General features: G+C 42.7%; 2 protein-coding genes across 5 annotated transcripts; one reads left to right on the top strand and one right to left on the bottom strand.

Moving 5' to 3' along the window:
- Positions 1-943: 943 nt before the first annotated feature.
- Positions 944-9,066, bottom strand: sirt3 (sirtuin 3). 4 transcript variants are annotated; one of them, XM_040041206.1, is made up of 8 exons: positions 8,666-9,065; positions 8,532-8,583; positions 6,319-6,498; positions 5,982-6,214; positions 5,787-5,887; positions 4,555-4,716; positions 3,796-4,005; positions 944-1,172 (listed from the first exon to the last, which is right to left on the bottom strand). In XM_040041206.1, the coding sequence occupies exons 1-8, from the start codon at positions 8,757-8,759 to the stop codon at positions 1,149-1,151; spliced, it is 1,056 nt and encodes a 351-aa protein (XP_039897140.1). In that variant the 5' UTR covers positions 8,760-9,065; the 3' UTR covers positions 944-1,148. The 4 variants fall into 4 exon arrangements, with proteins under 4 accessions (XP_039897140.1, XP_039897149.1, XP_039897165.1 ...); XM_040041215.1 differs by having other exon boundaries at positions 8,492-8,583; positions 8,666-8,731; XM_040041231.1 differs by lacking the exon at positions 8,532-8,583.
- A 67-nt stretch (positions 9,067-9,133) lies between these two features.
- On the top strand, positions 9,134-17,523 carry psmd13 (proteasome 26S subunit, non-ATPase 13). Its single transcript, XM_040041192.1, has 13 exons — positions 9,134-9,344; positions 12,408-12,486; positions 13,958-13,992; positions 14,084-14,139; positions 14,217-14,260; positions 14,358-14,444; positions 15,313-15,484; positions 15,572-15,651; positions 15,732-15,857; positions 16,214-16,276; positions 16,365-16,445; positions 16,604-16,720; positions 17,252-17,523. The coding sequence occupies exons 1-13, from the start codon at positions 9,244-9,246 to the stop codon at positions 17,345-17,347; spliced, it is 1,137 nt and encodes a 378-aa protein (XP_039897126.1). The 5' UTR covers positions 9,134-9,243; the 3' UTR covers positions 17,348-17,523.
- The last annotated feature ends 3,487 nt before the right edge of the window (positions 17,524-21,010 follow it).

Here is a 21,010-nt window from a genome sequence, read left to right as displayed (position 1 = left end):
TTTCTGAAATGAGGCATCCCAAACATTTGACAACCACTTCTTTAGAGCAACTTCTGCCTGTTTGTTTGTGCAAGGAGTTTAAGTTTGTACAAATACACATCAGATCACAGACACATGTAACCTGTTTACTCCTCATGCAAACATCTGGGAACATCAGATGTTTGCATGAAAATTAAATTCAAATTTATTTTAACTATATGTACAAGTGATGAGTCAGTGTATACGAGAAACTGAACTCATCATATATCCATCAGAAACTTTTTCTTTTTTCATTTTTAATTATATTTTAAACAGAGTAGGTGAATGTGGTCTCAGCTGCAGTTCCCATTATTCTTTACAGCACTCAGCAGGATTCAAACAGGAGTGTGTTACAGTCTCGGCTGCCCTCTTACTCCCTCTGCTGTTTAATAACTGTTTTTATCCCTAATTTTTTGGCAGTGTTACCAAAAAGCAAACATAACATTGACGTCATGAGTGTATCAGAACTCACGATCTCTCTGACTGTGTACGATGACTTCATGACCATCGACGCACACACACGTCCACTCAGTGTGGATCCGTCTGTGAAGAACAATCCCTATTTTACCCTTTAATTCACATTCTACACAGCCTCTTTGTTGGTATGACTCCATATTTGTGAGCTGTTCTTACTGACTTACATCAGTGTTTCAGTCTTTAACTCAGTCTAGCATTAAGCATGAGCGGAAGATGGTGAGCAGCAGACTTCGGGATTCATACTCTCCAGTGAAAAAGGCTCCATTCATGCCAATAACCTCCCTGAGACAGCAGGTGAAAATAAAGCTGGCACATTAACAGGATAGCTTGGGTCTGTCAACTGTGTATTTACAAATAAAATAAAGTACCAGTGAGTACTGTACCTGTACAATACTGTGTGCTGTACTCAATATTGCTACTGCAGAGTAAATTCTACTGCACACAAAACTTTGTTATACAGTATTTTATTCATATTTGACTGAGCATTAATTACACAGCATTTCCACTATACAACTTCTTTATCTACCAGTCTGATAGTTACCACTGATCCCATTTTTAAAATCCTGGTAAACCTCGAGTCTTCTGGACTTCATCCTACAGTTTGTGTGTTTGATGTAAAGTCAAACCTCGTTTTTTGATGTTGTGAACTTGTGTCACTCTTCTTTTTTTGGTGCACTCTGCAGAGAAAGTACGTACAGTTTGATTAGTGACGTTTTCAGTGAGATTTGTGCTCAATACTGCGCTCAGTTAAAAGTTCTGGGATATTGATGTGATCAGTTCAGTAGCAGAGAGCGTTGTTAATGAGTTAATAAAATTAACAACAGGTGCACTAGAGTGATAACAATGAGACAACCCCCAAAACAGGAATAGTTTTACAGGTGGACACCACTGACACTTTTTCCTTCCTTATCTTTTATGACTGTTTTTATCATCCCTGCCTTTGGCTAGGGTCAGGGTCACTACTGGTAGCTCAGTGCAGTACCTGGACCCTACAGACATTGGACAGGTAGTCCTCCAGGATGGCACATCAATGCATGTCTTTGTCAAAAGGTTTGCTGCGTCTTCCAACACCAGTCTCAAGAGCAGGGAGGAGATTCTAGGATGCAGGCGGGTACTGCAGGAGAGCTGGACAGGAACATAGAAGGTCCTTAACCCATTAGCAGAACCGGTATCTGCTCCTTTGTGCAGGGAGGAACAGGATGAGCACTGCCAGAGCTACCAAAGGACCTCCAGCAGGTCGCTGGTGTGATTTCTCTGACCAAATCATCAAAAACAGACTTCATGAGGGTGGCCAGAGGGCCCAACATCTTCTAGTGGACCATGTCCTCACTGCCCAGCACCATGGCGTGTGATTCATCCATTGAATATCAAAACAGCTCCACCAATGGCACCCTGTGGTCTTCACAAATGAGAGCAGATTAACCCTGAGCACATGTGACAGACATGAAAAGGTCTGAAGAAGCTGTGGAGAACGTTATCATCATCCAGCATGGCTGCTGGGCTGGAGGGACGCACGGACCTCTACAGGATAGGCGACGGCACCATGACTGCCATTAGGTATTGGGATGAAATCCTTGGACCCACAGTCAGGCTCTACGCTGGTACAGTTGGTCCTGGATTCCTCCAGCTTCTTGTGGTATGAGAGTATGCAGGCAGATCTGGATGGAGGAACTGATGCTGACTGTCCCCCACGCTCGCCTGACCTAAACCCAGTAGAACCTCTGGGACATGATGTTTCAGTCCATCCCAGTCTGACAGGTTTCTCCTCAGACTGTCCAGGAGCTCAGCGATGAGCTGATCCAGATCCTGACCCATCTCAATGTGAACATGTACCAATGTTGTCAGGCTTGCATACAAACATGTGGCAAACCACAGAGTACCATTTTGAGTTGCTGCAAAGAAATGTTGTCAAAACGTACTAGCCTGCCGCATCATATTTTACTTTCAGAGTGTCTTTAAAATGATCAAACTACCTCTGTAGGTTGTTAAATTTGATAATTGCTCTTTTTTATTTCCATCCATTAAGCAGCGTGGCGTCCTTTCATCCTCTGCTTCCTGATATGTTATCCAGTCCAAGCAGAGATCCAGTGCCATCTTTTTGATTTGATGAGTTTCTGAAGTGTTCCTTTTATTTAGTTTATTTATTCATTTATTTTCACAGGTATATTCTTTATCTATTAAATAAGGTCAATACTTCAGTAGTCCAAGTTGTCCAAGTAAACCCTGTGAATACTTGAAACAGGGGCGGCCAATCAAGGTAAAGATGTCATAAGAAAGGATGAAAAGGCCCAATATGAGATAAATTAAGACTTTTTAAAAATGCGACTCATTCAAAGCTCCTCTGCTAGAGTTTAATAACAAATCATTTGTAATAAATGACCACATCTGGTCCGCTTTAGTAGATATTCTGGTTAAATAATGTTTTATTATTGCTCACGTGGCAGAGCAGGTCATCTACCAATCAGATGGTTTCTCTGATGGTATCAGTGGGTGAGAAACTGAACCCTGAGTTGTCCCAATGCAGTCACTGCGTCACATGTCAATGACAAATAGATAAAGGCGCTGTCTGAATGTGAGACTGGGCGAGTGCAGTAGCAAGCGGTTAGAGAAAGGTACCAAATAACAACGTTTACCATAACTCATAGCATAAAAACACTGGCAGTGGTCCCCCGAGGCCTCCTAGTGGATGCACCTATGGTGTGAATTTCAAATCCTAGCTGACTTCCTTCTTGAGTTATCATATACCTCTGACCTTGACCTTTAAGTTAAGGTCACTAAGATTCAAACTGGTCAACAAGTTTTAGTAGATACACCCATGGTATCAATCTAAGGAGCTTGGAAAGAAACGCGTCTGGACTCCTTTAAGTTGCTTGAAGACGTTTCACCTCTCAGCAGAGAGGTGGTGGAGAGTCCCAGACGCTTTTCTTTCTAAGCTCCTTAGACTATGATGACCTGGATGACTGAGAACCTTCAGGGACACCATGGTATCAATCTGAGACTCCTACGTCACTTTGTTCTCGAGATACTGCATTCACAAACATCGCCCGCCCGCCCAGCGTGGTGACGAGAAGGGTATACCGTCAATAAGCTGCGAGTCTGTCACATGCTTAACACAGAGACAACCATTCACACTCACATTTACACCTGTGGGCAATTTAGAATCACCAATGAACCTGACCAGGCTAACTGCATGTCTTTGGACTGGGACGAAGCCAGAAAGCTATCCAAAAGGCCCAAGGCAGCCGGAACGTGACGATTTTTGATGTGATTTTCTGAACTAAAACCTAATGACGCACTCACTTTCTCAGTGCTGGCCGCCATCAGAGCGTCAAGTTCCCGAGTCCAGCCAAGAGCATCAACCAGAGCTTGCACACCGCTCACCACATCACCCAGCTGCGCGACGTCATTAGGCCGGCGGCTCCAGGTGAACGGCCCCACCAAGTCCCTGTTGATGAGAAGACGGGGCACAGAACTGCGAACGGCTCCAGCAAGACTGGCAAAAGGCTCCACCTAAAGAGCAAAGAGTTAACTGCAGCCCTTTATGAACCCTCAAACATGAATGTAGATGATGCAGTGACACTGCATGTACATGTTGCAGCTGTAACAGATGGTGCCATGGACATGCAGTGGTTATACTGTGGTTACTTTATCATACCACAAAGGTACCAACCAAACATTTCAAAGAGAAAATGAGCCACGTTGCTTTTCACCCGCCAAGCTTTACTTCCTCACATCTTCTTTTTTAAATAGCATCAAGTATTTGAACAAAGAAGCATTTTTTGTTATTTTGGTGTTATATCCAAGTTAGTTAATGACTTTCACCCAAGTGTTGTAACAATTCTTATATTTAAACTGATTTTAATTTGTCCAGTTACTTTTGAGCCTCTGAAAATGGCTGTGACTCCTAAACAGGTCTTCTGTTCATAACACAGCGCTTTTGTTTAAACCCTTGAATGAAAGTCTGAACAATCACGTTTCGATTGTTTGATTTAAAATCCAAACACTTACAGGCCTCACTGTGTGAAGGTAGTGTGTTTCCTGCCTGAGTTTGAAGCTCACCTCCAGTGATGTGCCCATGATGATCAGCAGGTCTGCCAGTGGGAAGTCTGTGATATACTTGAAGAAGTGTCGTGGAAGCTCCTCACCAAAAAACACGATGTCAGGCTTTACCACGCCCTTACAGGTGGGACACTTGGGGACCGTCCCACTCATCACGTCGGGCTAACAAAACACAAAATGTCAAATTACTGTCTACAAGTGATTTTTTTTTCCAACTAAATGTTTTAAACTAATCAGAGTATGACATAAATACACCAGATTTCAATGAAAATACAACCTGAAAAATCCATTAAAAAAAGAAAGAAATAATTGCTTATTTGCAAATTCTTTGAATGAATTATGAGAACTCAAAAGTTCACCTGTACAAGTTTGAGGGAAAAACATATTTCTTGTAGACAGCAGATGCCTGTTTTTTTTACTTGACAGGAAAAACACAAATGCATTCGACTCATCTGAAACTTGCAGCGCAAACAAACAAAATCCTTGTTACAGAGGAACAGAAGAAAGCATAAATCCACACGGTTGACGTGAAGTTTGGGTCTTACAGCAACACAGACTCTGAACATCAGAACGGAACAAACACTACACGTATCCTAATCATGTGCTGAACAGCTGCTTAACATCTCAGTCTGGTCATTGGTTTATTATCCTGCCAACTTAAGAAGCGCTGATTTCGTCCTTGCTTGTTTAGCAAAAAATCAATCAAATCAAAACAAACAACAAGGACATTTTTCATAACACCAACACCTGATAAAAAACAAAACAGAATAAAACTCAAGCTTGTCTGCGACCCCTGATACAGTGAGGCACGTAGAGCCCTTAGCACGGAGGAAACTTTCACCCTGATTTATATTAATTCACATGGCACATGTAACTTTCACATCTCTGAAGGCATCACTGATTACTGGGAAAAAATTCCATTCACCTCTAAAAATCTCACGACTCTACTGTCCTGAGTTTTCCTAAGAACACTTTGAGGGATGAATGTTGGGTTGTTTTTGGAGGTTTTTCTGGCATTTTAGAATTCCATTATCTAGTGTCGGTGTACTAGTTTCAAAGTTGGAACGACTAATATAGCTATGAAAGCAACATGAAATTTACAGCCAGAAGCTGTGTGTCACCAGTATGAGTAGCACTGTTCATCACATCCCAAATATCCAACTTGTCAAAAAAAAACCTAACGAAAAAAAAAATTCTGAATCATTTTTATGCAATAGTGCGTTCTGACTCACTCTGAGGTCCTCGCCCTCATATTTCCTCAAGCAAGCGGTGCAGGTGGCAGTGGCAAACGTGCCGTGGGCCTCCACCAGCATCTCAGGAGGAATCCCTGCTACTAGAAAGAGGCATAAACACAGAAAACAAGCACATCAAGTTCACTGTCACCGTCTCTGTGATGTACGGTTATGTCAAACAACTAAACTTCGTACGTCTTTCCAGGCCATCAATGTTCTGTGTGTACATCCGGAGCAGCTGACCCTTCTTGTGAAGCAGATATACAAAGTAGTGTGTCAGGTTGGGGCGGTAGTTTCCTGGATACAGCTCTTTGGCCAGGGCGAAGAAGGGATTTGGGTTATGGTGGAAAAAGCTAATCTCAAATATGGCCTCGGCGTAAGGCAGGTCATACTGCTGCAGGTTGTCATAGAGACCACTGCCTGGAGACCTGCAAGTGAATCCAAATGAAACTGTTGATCAAGACCAGAATGCACCTTGTCTTTACTGATATGGGTAGACGCCAGGGCAGGAAACCACAGCTAGCTATATTACCTGAAATCTGGGATGCCACTGGGAGTGCTGATCCCCGCTCCAGCCATCACCACGACCCTCTTGAACTGCTGCTCCCGGATGCTCTTCGCGATATCCTCCAGGGTCTGCTGCTTAGCTGACGAACTTCCACCGTGGGAGAAAAACCCTCGGGTCTGAGTCCAGCAGAGAGATCGTGCATGTCTGGGAAAAGTAAACGGCTGGTCTTGAGCCCCGATCGCCCCGATCGGGGCTCAAGAGTTGGCAGTTCGTCTTGTAATTGAAAGGTTGCCGGTTTGAGCCCCGGCTCCGACAGTCTCGGTCATTGTGTCATTGGGCAAGACACTTCACCCGTTACCTACTGGTGGTGGTCAGAGGGGCCGGTGGCGCCAGTGTCCGGCAGCCTTGCCTCTGTCAGTGCGCCCCAGGGTGGCTGTGGCTACAATGTAGCTGCCATCACCAGTGTGTGAATGGGTGGATGACTGGATGTAGTGTGATGTAGTGTAAAGCGCTTTGGGGTCCATAGGGACTAAGTAAAGCGCTATACAAATACAGGCCATTTACATAGCACCCTTCTACTCAATTTGAGCACTCAAAACACTTTGTGCTTCACATACAGCGGGTTTAGTAAGTATTGAACATGTCACCAATTTTCTAAGTAAACATATTTCTAAAGGTGCTTGTTTGTTTGTGGCGCAGCTGCAGGGAGACCGACACGCCTGCTTAGAAAGTATGAACTGGGTCATGAGGCTGTTCTTGTGTATGTGTGGCTGGCAGCTGAAAAGCTGCAGCCGGGGATTGGAAAGCAGCAATCTAATACAGAAGTGTGCTGGAAAGTGAAACGTGTGGTCAGGTCCGTCACTCCTGTCACAGTGCTATTGACATGAAAGTCAGATGTTGGTAACAACTCATCCACACATGCAAAGAAATCAAAGCATAGATGTCCATAAATCAAGTTATGTTAAAAAATAATGAGACATGGAAAAAGTACTAAACACATGAAGTCATGACAGCAGCTGAACTCTGTCAGCTAGAAAGTGCAAATAATACCAACTGCTTCAGTCCCAGTTGGTGTCATATTACCAAAGTATCACACAATAAACATCTGATGAGGGATAAAACCAAGGAGCTCTCTCAAGACTGTTGCAGCTTTGTTGTTGCAAAGCATACTGATGGCACTCCGTACAGAAGAGTTTCCAAACTACTGAAGGTTCCAGTGAGCACTGTTGGGGCCAGCTTGGAGCTGGAGTTCTTTGAGTTTCCTGAAGGTGTTTCACCTCTCATCAGAGAAGCTTCTTCAGTTCTAAGAGCAAATCGTGGAGAGTCCCAAGTATTTAAGCCCTAGTTGGAGTTATCCCTTAAGACGGCTGTTGACCCAGTGTTGATCAAGGGCCTCATCACATGAGCCAAGGTGCGAAGAAAGGGCGTGGGGCATTATCAGCTGACGTTTCAGGGGAAACCTTGCCCCATCATGTGACCTACTGATGAACTGACACAAGATGTGACACTGTTAAGGCGCCTGGGAAGGGCTCTCAAAACTGGATTATAGGTGGCAGTTGTCATAAGCCCCGCCCTCTGTTCAAGGGTGGCTTCTGTCACTCCTCTTTCAAACTACCTGTCTTCTCTGTCCAAAATGTGAACGTTTATGAAGTGTCTGTTTGCTCTCTCCAGTGTAGAGGTCTGAGCATGCCTCGCTGCACTGCACAGCATACACTACGTTGTTTAGTATGTGTTTGGGAGTTTCAGAGAAAGAAAATAAAGTGTTTCGAAAAGCCCAGCCAATCACCTGACCAAATGAACATCTATGGAAAGAACTAAAGGGCAGAGGGCCCATGGAACCTTCAGACATTTGAAGAGTGTATGGAAGAAAATCACACCTGAGCAATGTATGCAAGTTGTTTCTCCATACAGGAGGCGCTGTCATCACTATACAAAGCACTTTTAATTTGTCATTGACACACCCTCCGATGGATACACCAGGGGCAACTCGGAGTTCAGAATCATTCCCAGAGACACTTCAACACTGGGACTGGAGAAGATACACTGATGTTCCCACTGATCCAACATTAGGAACGAGAATCAGAGTAACTCATAATAGGACATCACAGGGCATCCCTATAGTTGTAATGCTCATTAGACTGACTAAAATATCGCTACATGCAGCGTTGACAGCCAGGTGATGCCTATATTGCATCACCTGGACTCCGCTGTCATGTTTCTTGTATCCATGCAGGTACCTGGACAGAACTGTTGCACCTTCACTTGGAAACGAGCTCCTTTGATCGAAGCCTAGAAATCAAATATTTGTGTCAAATATAATAGGTCATACATGCATTTTGTGTTGCATCATTTGAGCTCTCTGTGCACTAACCTTTAGCGGAGAGCGTCCAGCTTGCTCTTGACCGCAGACTTCGACAGAGTCTGGCAGGTAACAATAACAACGAGCAGCTAACAGAAGAAGCCATAACAAAGCTGTAGGATTCAAAATAAACTTCACGCACACTTTCACTGCATGGCTCTTGCTGTCACCGTTTTACAGAAGCCGATTTTAGCTCCTTTGAAAATAGCTATATAGAATGACTGCCTGCAGACCTGCAGAACTGTCCTTTGACCTCCTTTTTGACAGTTCTGTAATATACGACGTTACAACTTAGCTTCAGTTGCACAAACTTGCCCTTTATAATTTATCCGTCGTTTGCTTATTAAAAATATATCCCATAGCAATAAACATAAGGCGACTGACTGCACCCAAACAACTTAAGTTACAGAAAATCTTAGCTAGCAATAAAAAAAACAAAAAAACACAAAACACCTCCTTCATTTCCCATAATTCTTTGCGCCTGGCAGCAACGGCGCAGTCCCATTACCACAACACGACAGGCTGCTTGACATTAGCTAAAAATTCAACAACACGCATTAGTATAGAATAAACTACATTTTGTCGCTATCATGAAAGATGTTACTGGGTACCTCAAGCAGCAGCAGAGTAACAGCCCCACGCCGGAGCTGGCGTCGGAATGGCACGCGCTGGAGGATTTGTACAACAAAAGGTACAAAAGTCGTAAGAAGTGGCAGCTAGCCGCTAGCGCTAGCCTAGCTTACATTAGCTAGCCCATTCATTGGAAATGCAAGCTGAGTCATGCACGGAGCTGAGGTTAGCTGTTGTAGCATAGCTTTAGCTCACGTTGGCAGTAAGCTTGAGCTTTAAATTCGGAACAAAATGATATTGTTTTCTAAACACTAATTGAGTTTTAGGTTTGAGCCCATCACTAATATTTAGGGCAGCGGGAGTCTATTTGTTGTGCTGTCACAGGTTTTTGTAGCTGTTACTGTGCATCCTTGCTAACAGTGTCAATTAACCGTAAAACAAGAAAACAACCTGTAACTGTTCAAACAGTCTTTTAATCAGTTTGACAAGCAATAATCGCGAAACAAACATCTAATTTCTCGCCTCCATGATATCAGGATTTGTTTTTCCTTATTATGTGTCAGTTGACTCTATATGCATTTGGTATTTTGACAGTGTTCAAACAAAGCAAATAATTAAAGACGGCCCTTTTAGCTATGCAGTGGCCAATTTTTCAGTTTTTAACCCTTATAAACGGATAATGGTTTGTAATTGAAGTTCACAGGCTAACTGAAAGTTCTAATATGTAATATTATAAAGTCATTATAAAGACTAAAAAGAAACCTTAAGGGAATCTGGTGGATCTGTTATGGGGGTGCTTTGCTGACATAGTTTGGATCTCCTGCTCCCTTAAAAGGAAGGGCCACTGCAGTTCAATTCTGTGTTGTTCATCGTGATTTCAGCAGCAGGGAGGGACTCACTAAAAAGTGTGCTGCAGGAGGTGGGGGGGGACAAGACTAAAATAATGAGAACTCTGGCCGCTGACACTGTGGCATAGACTGTAGTGTTAAACCATCACCATTCAAACACCAGTATCGAAGTAACACGTGGTGACCCTCGTTGGCTTTTCCTTTGATTTGGCACAGATATACAGTGGGGCAAAAAAGTATTTAGTCAGCCACCGATTGTGCAAGTTCCCCCACTTAAAATGATGACAGAGGTCAGTAATTTGCACCAGAGGTACACTTCAACTGTGAGAGACAGAATGTGAAAAAAAAAATCCATGAATTCACATGGTAGGATTTGTAAAGAATTTATTCGTAAATTAGGGTGGAAAATAAGTATTTGGTCACCTCAAACAAGGAAAATCTCTGGCTCTCACAGACCTGTAACGTCTTCTGTAAGAAGCTTTTCTGTCCCCCACTCGTTACCTGTATGAATGGCACCTGTTTGAACTCATCATCTGTACAAAAGACACCTGTCCACAGCCTCAAACAGTCAGACTCCAAACTTCGCCATGGCCAAGACCAAAGAGCTTTCGAAGGACACCAGGAAAAGTATTGTAGACCTGCACCAGACTGGGAAGAGTGAATCTACAATAGGCAAGCAGCTTGGTGTGAAAAAATCAACTGTGGGAGCAATCATCAGAAAATGGAAGACATACAAGACCACTGATAATCTCCCTCGATCTGGGGCTCCACGCAAGATCTCATCCCGTGGGGTCAAAATGATCATGAGAACGGTGAGCAAAGATCCCAGAACCACACGGGGGGACCTGGTGAATGACCTGCAGAGAGCTGGGACCAAAGTAACAAAGGTCACCATCAGTAACACACTACAACGGCAGGGAATCAAATCCCGCAGTGCCAGACGTGTTCCGCTGCTGAAGCCAGTGCATGTCCAGGCCCGTCTGAAGTTTGCCAGAGAGCACATGGATGATACAGCAGAGGATTGGGAGAATGTCATGTGGTCAGATGAAACCAAAGTAGAACTTTTTGGTATAAACTCAACTCGTCGTGTTTGGAGGAAGAAGAATACTGAGTTGCATCCCAAGAACACCATACCTACTGTGAAGCATGGGGGTGGAAACATCATGCTATGGGGCTGTTTTTCTGCCAAGGGGACAGGACGACTGATCCGTGTTAAGGACAGAATGAATGGGGCCATGTATCGTGAGATTTTGAGCCAAAACCTCCTTCCATCAGTGAGAACTTTGAAGATGAAACGAGGCTGGGTCTTCCAACATGACAATGATCCAAAACACACCGCCCGGGCAACAAAGGAGTGGCTCCGTAAGAAGCATTTGAAAGTCCTGGAGTGGCCTAGCCAGTCTCCAGACCTCAACCCCATAGAAAATCTGTGGCGGGAGTTGAAAGTCTGTGTTGCTCGGCGACAGCCCCAAAACATCACTGCTCTCGAGAAGATCTGCATGGAGGAATGGGCCAAAATACCAGCTACTGTGTGTGCAAACCTGGTAAAGACCTATAGTAAACGTTTGACCTCTGTTATTGCCAACAAAGGTTATGTTACAAAGTATTGAGTTGTATTTTTTTTATTGACCAAATACTTATTTTCCACCCTGATTTACGAATAAATTCTTTACAAATCCTACCATGTGGATTCATGGATTTTTTTTTTTTACATTCTGTCTCTCACAGTTGAAGTGTACCTCTGGTGCAAATTACTGACCTCTGTCATCATTTTAAGTGGGGGAACTTGCACAGTCGGTGGCTGACTAAATACTTTTTTGCCCCACTGTACATATCTTCCCACTGGATGACTGTTCTCAGGAATGATAATTGCTTTCTGTTCCTGTCTGGCTATCAAGACCCCACACCTTTGGAGCGGAAGTCGCAAGTTTGATTCCCTAATAAGGGAGTAAGGGTCTTGGCTAGGCCCCCCATGCCAAACGCCAAGCCCTGGAAAGGCACAGCTATGTCTTCAGCTCAGACACGACACATTTCACTGCATGTTGTACTCTGTATGATTGTGTATGTGACCAATAAAGCTTGTTTCCAAAAGATTCTGTGTAAATTCAGGTAGTGCTCAGTCTGTTTGGCCCTGTTGGTCTAGTCTAGTCCATAGAATGAGTACTACTCTATGGGGGTGTCGGTGTCGTGTGTAGATGGGATTTTTGGTGAATAAAGTCTCTCAGCTCTTCATTGCACTCTTCTCATATTTTGATGTAGTTTTTGGCTGATATCATGAATTAAAAGGAACTGGCAGTTGTGACTGATTTGAACTGTTTTCTTTGTTCTGCCCTTAGATTGTGGCATCAATTGACTCTGAAGCTGATGGTCTTTGTCAGAGATCCCTGCTTCAAAACGGGCGATGGTATCATACAGGTAACTGCATCTCAGCCACTCTTTGTAATGCTTTACACAACATACAAGAGTAAGCATGATTGTCAGATATTGAGAACAAAGTAATTCTGTTGCCTTATTTGTCAGAAACATATCAGTATTTCAATAGAGTATTACCAAAAATTGAGTTATACTTGTGTGGTAAACAGCAGTATATGAGTTCCAGCTGATGGCATCACGGGTGCCTCATTGGACCAGATCTTGGGGTTTTTTCCACTAATCCAGGTTGTTTTAGCTGCACCAGACTGTGGTGATATATTATGTGTTTGCACTGCAGCTTCACAGCACTGGATAGTCCCACTGAGACGCACTGCTGTGGTTCAGTAGCAGGGCCAGCGCTGGCCACCCAATGCCAGTCTGTTCCTCTGCCCTCCTTTTCAAAACTGTGCTGCAGACTAGAGAATATACTGTTTTTAATGCCCCATGTTCAGATCAAAACATATATTATTTGCAGTACTTGTTTGTACTTTCACTTCAAACTTGTTTTACTTTTAGAGATCATTTTTAGCTATAACACATCTGAATTACTGCTAATACAAGCTGAACTCTGTCAGTTTGAACTGCTTCACCCTGAAAACGTTGCAGCGTTGAACATGAGTGGGTTCTCATCTTTACATACTTTACCTGTTTGCTCATTCACAGCTTCTTATTTTTATTATTGGACTCTAGCTTTGCATGACTCATAGTTCATTTGCATGGACTCTTGATTTAAGACCCTCTCTATTTAAGCCAATCTTTTTCTTATTGGCTGGCCCCAGCAGGCAGAAGGTTTGAGCAGCAGGTGGGTGGGGCTTCTGTGCTTACAGCCAGAACTGCGTTGCTGCAATGACAGGGGTTCCTTACACATACTGTGAAACATTATCATGTTTATTTATAGTGCTTAATATGAGCATCCACCTTTGATACAGGGTGTAGAAAATAAGGAGAAGCAGAACAAGCCTTCTTTAAGCACATACATGCATAGATTTGACCAGCATGCAAATGGAAAATACATTTCATAACAAAGTATCTTTACAGTTCTGCTGAAAATGACAAGTGATGCCACTAAATTATTCCGACATCTACATGGTCTCTTGTCATTGTCATAATTAGTTTATCTTGAATATTTAAGTTTATGCAGCAGCAGTTTGTCGTACATGTAGACTTACTGCATACTAGTATATATCTGTAATATACTCACATATCTATATTATTGCTAATATATATTGTAATATATCTATATCACTAAAGCACTTCTGGATGGATGCAAACTGCATTTCGTTGCCCTGTACCTGTGCATGTGCAATGACAATAAAGTTGAATTCTATTCTATTCTATTCTATATTAAAACATATCATACCAAAGAGGCCCTTGGTACAGATATTCACTAATGTCATAGCTACATTTCTAAGGTAATGAATAACACTGTCCACTAAATATTCTCTCTTTTCCGTTTCCTTTTTTTTCCTTCCAGCTTTATGAAAATTTCATCAGTGACTTTGAACACAGGTGAGTTGTTCATCCGCTTGTCCTAAACAGAGCAAATACAAGTATTTACTGTTTTTTACCTGTTAATTTATAATTTTTGTTCCTTTATCAGAATCAATCCATTGTCGCTGGTGGAGATTTTACTGTTCGTTGCCAGACAGATGTCAGGTACGGAGAAATGGGAACATTTTCTTTCTGTTTTAATTCATTTTTTGGCATTAAAATCCAACGTTGTTTGTGTCTAGATCAAAAAGATGCCATCGTTTTTCTTGAAAAGACCAGGGAAAAGGTAAGATGACCAGACACCAGCATGACAGGTTGTTTTGAAGTTACATTCTGTAAAGTGCACTTTTGACCAAACGTCTGCGCGTCTCCACCTGGTTCAGGTGAAAAGCAGCGAGGAAGCAGTGATTCTCTGCAAGACCGCCATCGGCAATCTTAGACTTGAGATCAACGACGTTCCTGCCACAAAGGTAAAACTCTGAGTGAGGCAGACTTGAGCTCAGATATAGCATGTGACAGAGCGTTTCCAACTGCCTGGAACGTTCACGTGATGTTTCTGCCTGTTAGCGTGAGAAAAACCAGCAGCTGTTAAACCCACAAGTGCAGTCCAAATGGTATTTGGGTGTAGATATCCTTGAAATAACTCGTAGGTGTTAAGTCATCGTTTTCTTGCTGCCACACTCATGCACACCTGACATTTTCCCTTCCTCCAATCTTTGCGCTCATCGTACAAAAATGTGACATCTCCACCTCCTTCCTCACAGACGTCACCGTTCACAAACTCCAAAATTAGGATGAGTGCACAGCCTTACACCCAAGCGCATGGAGAAGAGGGAATCAGTGAAATCCGTATTTCAAAGACAGTCAGTTGAGATAAGGTTATATATTCCAATTGAGTTAGCGTAAATGCTCAAGTTAGAGCTGTATGGGCTGCAACAACCTTCTTTTTTGTGATATTCACTGAAGTCAGAACACATGTTGGGTGGTGGTCTCACTGATGGACAAAAAGTGCAGCTGTTTTCTGACTGTGAGAGAAACAACAGGACACAAATGAAAATGTTAAAAAGAAGTAGGATGTGTATAAAATCCAGCTTCACTTTGCAGCCATAGGAGTTGCTGCCTCCGTGGCCATTAAGAAGAACACAGGTGTGGGGCACTTTCACATCACCTTCCATCTTTTTTATACAGTCTGTGGTAAAACGGGGTGTTAACCTGATCCACGTCTGTAAATAAAGTGTGTGTGGAGAGGAGAAACCCCCCGAGGTGTAACAGCTTCAGGTTGGGTTTAAAAGCAGTGATCCATCCACTTATCGCCTTCCCTGTTTTTTCCACTTGTAGAAAGAAATTGAAGAAATTGAGGAAACGTTGAATAACTTGCCTGGAGTGACGTCAGTCCACGGCCGCTTTTATGACCTCTCCAGTAAATACTATCGCCTCGTTGGAGACCACGCTGCCTACTATAAGGACGCCTTGCGCTACCTGGGCTGTGTGGACATCAGATGCTTTCCAGGTAAACAACAGCATGAATTAAGCTGCGTGTCAGTCAGAACACAGCAGATCACTCGTATTCAGTTCATTTTGTAATTGTTGTTCACAGAGACGGAGAGGCAGGAGAGGGCGTTCACGCTCGGCCTGGCTGGACTCTTAGGAGAGGGAGTTTACAACTTTGGAGAGCTGGTGGGATTTGAACTCTGTTAGCCACATGTTGTGTAGCTCGACCTGCCTGTGCTGATTACTCGTGTGGCTTCTCTGTGCAGCTGATGCATCCTGTGCTGGAGTCGCTGAGGAACACAGACAAGCAGTGGCTCATTGACACACTATATGCCTTCAATGCAGGCAATGTGGAGAAATTTCAGAGCTTAAAGTCTGCCTGGGGCCAACAGGTGGGGACTCATTTTAATGCCTGAGATGTGTGTAATGATGACTTGTCATCTATAACAGCTGAATTTATTCTGACACATGAACTGGAGCTTCTGCAGGTGCAGGAAATAATCAATAACCCCGTTTAAAAGTCACAAATAAGTAACGGTAACCTCAGGCGAACATGAATAAGACCTTTGTAAATAAAGTTTGAATTTTTCAGGTTTAGGTGCTGAGTGCTTGTTTTTAAGACCTCTGCCTGTGTTTCTTCTCCCTGTCTTAACTGCATTTTGTTGAAAAATCTTTAATCCAGAGATGATCTGGCAAAGTCTTCACGTGTATGTTTGGGACAACTCACTGTTTTCTCTGTTGGTCACAGCCCGACCTCGCGTCACAAGAAGGTAAACTGATGCAGAAGATTCAGCTGCTCTGTGTCATGGAGGTGAGATTGCCAGTTAGGTTGTAAACACTGATGTGTAACGACGTCAGTTTGTCCACAATAAACTGAACATCTTCTCGTTCCCTTCCAGATGACATTCACTCGTCCTGCGAATCACAGACAGCTGACCTTCACTGAAATCGCTCAGAGTGCCAAAATCCCCGTTAATGAGGTCAGTGCGGTCAGAACGTGTGTTTAATCAGGGTGTAACTCTGTGATAATGAAATTAATGCTCACCTTTGATAACTGGAGATAATGTTGTTTGTCCTAATACTGGTCACATACAGCTGATCCTCGTGTAGGCTGATGGTTGTATCGGTCTGTTTGTAGGTTGAGCTGCTTGTGATGAAGGCTCTGTCTGTGGGCCTGATCAAAGGGAACATTGACGAGGTGGACCAGAAGGTGCAGATGACCTGGGTGCAGCCCAGAGTGCTGGACCTGCAGCAGGTTGGTCACAGTGATGCCAGCTTTCACTGTTTACAGCTTCGTTGGTGGGCTGATGTTATCTGTTTGGTACTCATGTGGGTATAAGCATTTATAACAGCTGATAGGTTTAAAAAGGTCAAACATAAAGAAGACCGACAAGAAACACCCTTCAACCATCAGTGTCGATGTTACAAAGCTTAGCCACCAGAGGGCAATCTGCAACTTCGCCAACAAGCTGATCCAAGCAGAATATAAAGAAGCAGATAAAATAACTGCACGTGAATGTTATGTTTGTCTGAAAGAAAAATATCGGCCCTGATTTTTCAGTCTCTAAATATCAGTATGACAGTTAAAAATCAGTATCTGTTGGGCTCCTTTTTTTTAATTTAAATTCTTCTTTAAATATAGAAACATCAAACACTCTAAGCATGTAACAAATGTGTACAGCAGCCCACCCAGTAATGGGAAGAGGACCTGAAATGCCCGTTATGTCTACAGTAGTTATGATTACTGTACCTGTTGGTCTGACTCTCCTGTTGGTCGCTGTGTCAGATCAAAGGGATGAAGGAGCGTCTGGACTTCTGGTGCGGCGACGTGAAGAACATGGCCATGCTGGTGGAGCAGCAGGCCCACGACATCCTCACCTGAGCAAGACTGACCCAGAGTCCTCAGAGGGAAGCTTCACACATCTGTTTAATTTTGTTACTGTCACCATTTATTAACAGTCTGTAAATTACACTGTAGTATTTTACACAAAAATACATTTGGTTGGAACACCATATGTACTGGAGCAAAAACTTCCAATAAAGTCTTTATAAAAATCACATCCATGTTTCTAATGATCTATGTCCATGTATAAAATGTTGAAACATCAGTAACATTAGCTGAACCACCTATACGTGGTTTGTGCCAAACCTGCAGTGCTCTTTCAAATTCTTCATCACATTCGCGGGAGATCAAAATCCAAAGAATTTGATTTATAATCATTTCTTTAAAAATATAGGTGTGTGTGTGTGATAGGCTTGTAGTCAAGACCGCCTAAACCAAGACAAGACCAGAGGGTATCGAGACCAAGACAAAGTCTTTAAACTGCAGCCAGATGCTGCTTCGTTTACGGGTATCGGGCATATTTATGTGTTCTTGCTCTCGCACAGCCCTCCTCACCTCTGTCTACTGTCTCACTCACTGAGAGGACAGACGCACGCTCCACTTGACTGTCGCGTCCATCACCCTCTGTTTTTCACATAATGATATTATCTTATATCCTGGCATGTGATTGGCCACAATATGGAGGGATTGGAGCATAGCTGAGCCACTGTGTGAGAGCTGAGCAGCCAAAGGAAATTAAGTGAGGAGCGGCTCTCGCTCAATGGGAGTCGACTCTGATTCACCACAAAGCACTCTCTAAGCACGGCTCTTAGAGCTGATGCTTTTGAAATGACACATTATCGAACGTTACGTTGTGTGTCATGGATACTGTTGACTCCAAATCTCCCGACCACTATGTCGATCTGAGACAGCAAGACCGAGACAGTGAGACCAAGACCACATAGAAGTGGTCTCGAGACATCCAGCTCTAGTGTGAGACAGACAGACAATCTTTGTGGAAGATTTAGTTGAGACTGACCCACCTGTTGAGGTGGCGGCAGCATACACATAATATGATCACTGCAGTAGGATGATGACTGTCGACAAAGCCAGCCGGCGATGATTATTCGTATCTTGAGAACTAACCATTTCCCTTCGTGTTGATCACGTTGCATGAAAATTGGCAGCAGTTCACCAAGTGCACTACAGAGGGCACTCTAGATGGTCTCATATAAACCTGCTTCAGGATGGAAAGCTCACATTTTATTGTCATTTTTCAAATACAGCATCAATAATTTGTGTGAACTGAAATAAAATAACATTTTATGGTAAATGTTAAAATGGCCTGTATTTATATAGCGCTTTACTAGTCCCTAAGGACCCCAAAGCGCTTTTAGGGACCTTTTTTCTATTTTGCTTATAACTGACTAGTCATCCAGTGACCTTAACCTGGGTAATCCTCCTTTCTGACTACCAATCACGAGTCGAGTTATAAAGAAATGGCCTCGTTGTTCTAGTCTATGTGACTAAACACATAAAACCAGGAAATATTTACAAGTCACTCTTTTGCTTCACTTTTCAAACAGGGATGTTTGGTCTTTCGTACACATTCTTCTCCTCGTCATTATCTTACATTTGTTTTCTCAAGATTACAACAATCCCATTAATATTACAGCAATAATTGTATGACAAGGTCTTATTTTGTTTTTGGGAATGTAATGTGCGGCGGTATCAGTATAAACCAGCCACTGAACACATGGAGCTGATGATCCAATAGATAGAGGATACTTATTCAATTATTACGTTTTCAGAAAGTCAAAGGAAAATTGGCAGCCTGACAGAGGCATGAGAAGAAAAGCCAACGCACCCAGAAAGTATCCGCGATGCTCACGTGTTCCACATTATCTTACAGCCTTCTTCCAAATGATTAAATTCATTTTTCACCTCACAGTTCACACACGTTACCCTGTAATGATGAAGCAAAGCGTTTGCTTGAAGTTCTTGCATGTTTGATTCAAAATAAAAACACCATTCTGAACATTTCTGCAGTATTGAAGCAAATCTGAATGCTAACATCACCTTATGTACTTTTGTTATTTGGGAACTAACTGGTGGGAACAGTTAATACACACTGAAAGCATCATGTGCTTTAATTTCTGCCTGGTAGGTTGACTTATTTCCATTTGGTTTGGTTTTCTGTTTCTCTGCGTTTCGTTATCAATGATTTGGTCATAGTACCAGTCAATGACTGCATTAACAGGAAAGAACATGCAAATCATTTCACAATGATAGTATTACATGTAAAAACATAGTATTGTAGAAAAATATAACTTGACTGAAAATACATCAACAGAGACATTAATAAATTATCTGGATACTCTGGAAAATATGCAAATATCTACATATATATCTAAATGTTTTGTTATATCTTTTCATGGAACAACACTGAAGATAAGACACTTTGATACAATGTAAAGTAGTCGGTGTGCAGCTTGTATAACAGTGTAGATTTGCTGTCACCTCTAAATAACTCAACATACAGCCATTATCATCTAAACTGCTAGCAACAAAAGTGAGTACAGCCCTAAGTGAAAATGTCCAAATTGTGCCGAATTAGCCATTTCCCTCACTGGGGTCATGTGACTCATTAGTGTTACAAGGTCTCAGGTGCAAATGGGGAACAGGTGTGTTAGATTTGGTGTTATTGCTCTCACTCTCTCTTATGCAGGAATGTCTTAAAGACATAAAGACCTGGATGGCCGCTAACTTTCTGCTTCTTAATTCAGATCAAACTGAGGTTATTGTACTCGGCCCTGAAAATCTTAGAAATATGGTATCTAAGCAGATTCTTACTCTGGATGGCATTACCTTGGCCTCCAGTAACACTGTGAGGAACCTTGGAGTCATTTTTGACCAGGACATGTCCTTCAACGCACATATTAAACAAATATGTAAGACTGCTTTCTTCCATTTGTGCAACATCTCTAAAATTAGAAATATCCTGTCTCAGAGTGACGCTGAAAAACTAGTTCATGCATTTATTACTTCCAGGCTGGACGACTGTAATTCATTATTATCAGGAAGTCCTAAAAACTCACTGAAAAGCCTTCAGTTAATCCAAAATGCTGCAGCAAGAGTCCTGACAGGGACTAGAAAGAGAAAGCAGATTTCTCCTGTATTGGCTTCCCTTCATTGGCTCCCTGTTAAATCCAGAATTCAAAATCCTGCTCCTCACATACAAGGTCTTAAATAATCAGGCCCCATCTTGTCTTAATGACCTTGTAGTACCATATCACCCTATTAGAGCACTTCGCTCTCGCTCTGCAGGCCTACTTGTTGTTCCTAGAGTATTTAAAAGTAGAATGGGAGGCAGAGCCTTCAGTTTTCAGGCCCCTCTTCTGTGGAACCAGCTTCCAGTTTGGATTCGGGAGACAGACACTATCTCTACTTTTAAGATTGGGCTTCAAACTTTCCTTTTTGCTAAAGCATATAGTTAGGGCTGGACCAGGTGACCCTGAATCCTCCATTCGTTATGCTGCAATAGACATAGGCTGCCGGGGATTCCCATGATGCATTGAGTTTTTCCTTTCCAGTCACCTTCCTCACTCACTATGTGTTAATAGACCTCTCTGCATTGAATCATATCTGTTATTAACCTTTCTTTCAGAAAACCATCTACCACGATGCTTTCAAGCTATATTTCTGCCTCATAAAGGTCATTTG

The sequence above is a fragment of the Simochromis diagramma genome, unplaced genomic scaffold (genome assembly GCF_900408965.1).
Source record: "Simochromis diagramma unplaced genomic scaffold, fSimDia1.1 OVJJ01000321.1, whole genome shotgun sequence".
Taxonomy (NCBI): domain Eukaryota; kingdom Metazoa; phylum Chordata; class Actinopteri; order Cichliformes; family Cichlidae; genus Simochromis; species Simochromis diagramma.
Note: the sequence above shows the minus strand (reverse complement) of the source record. Positions and strands in the feature narration are given on the sequence as shown.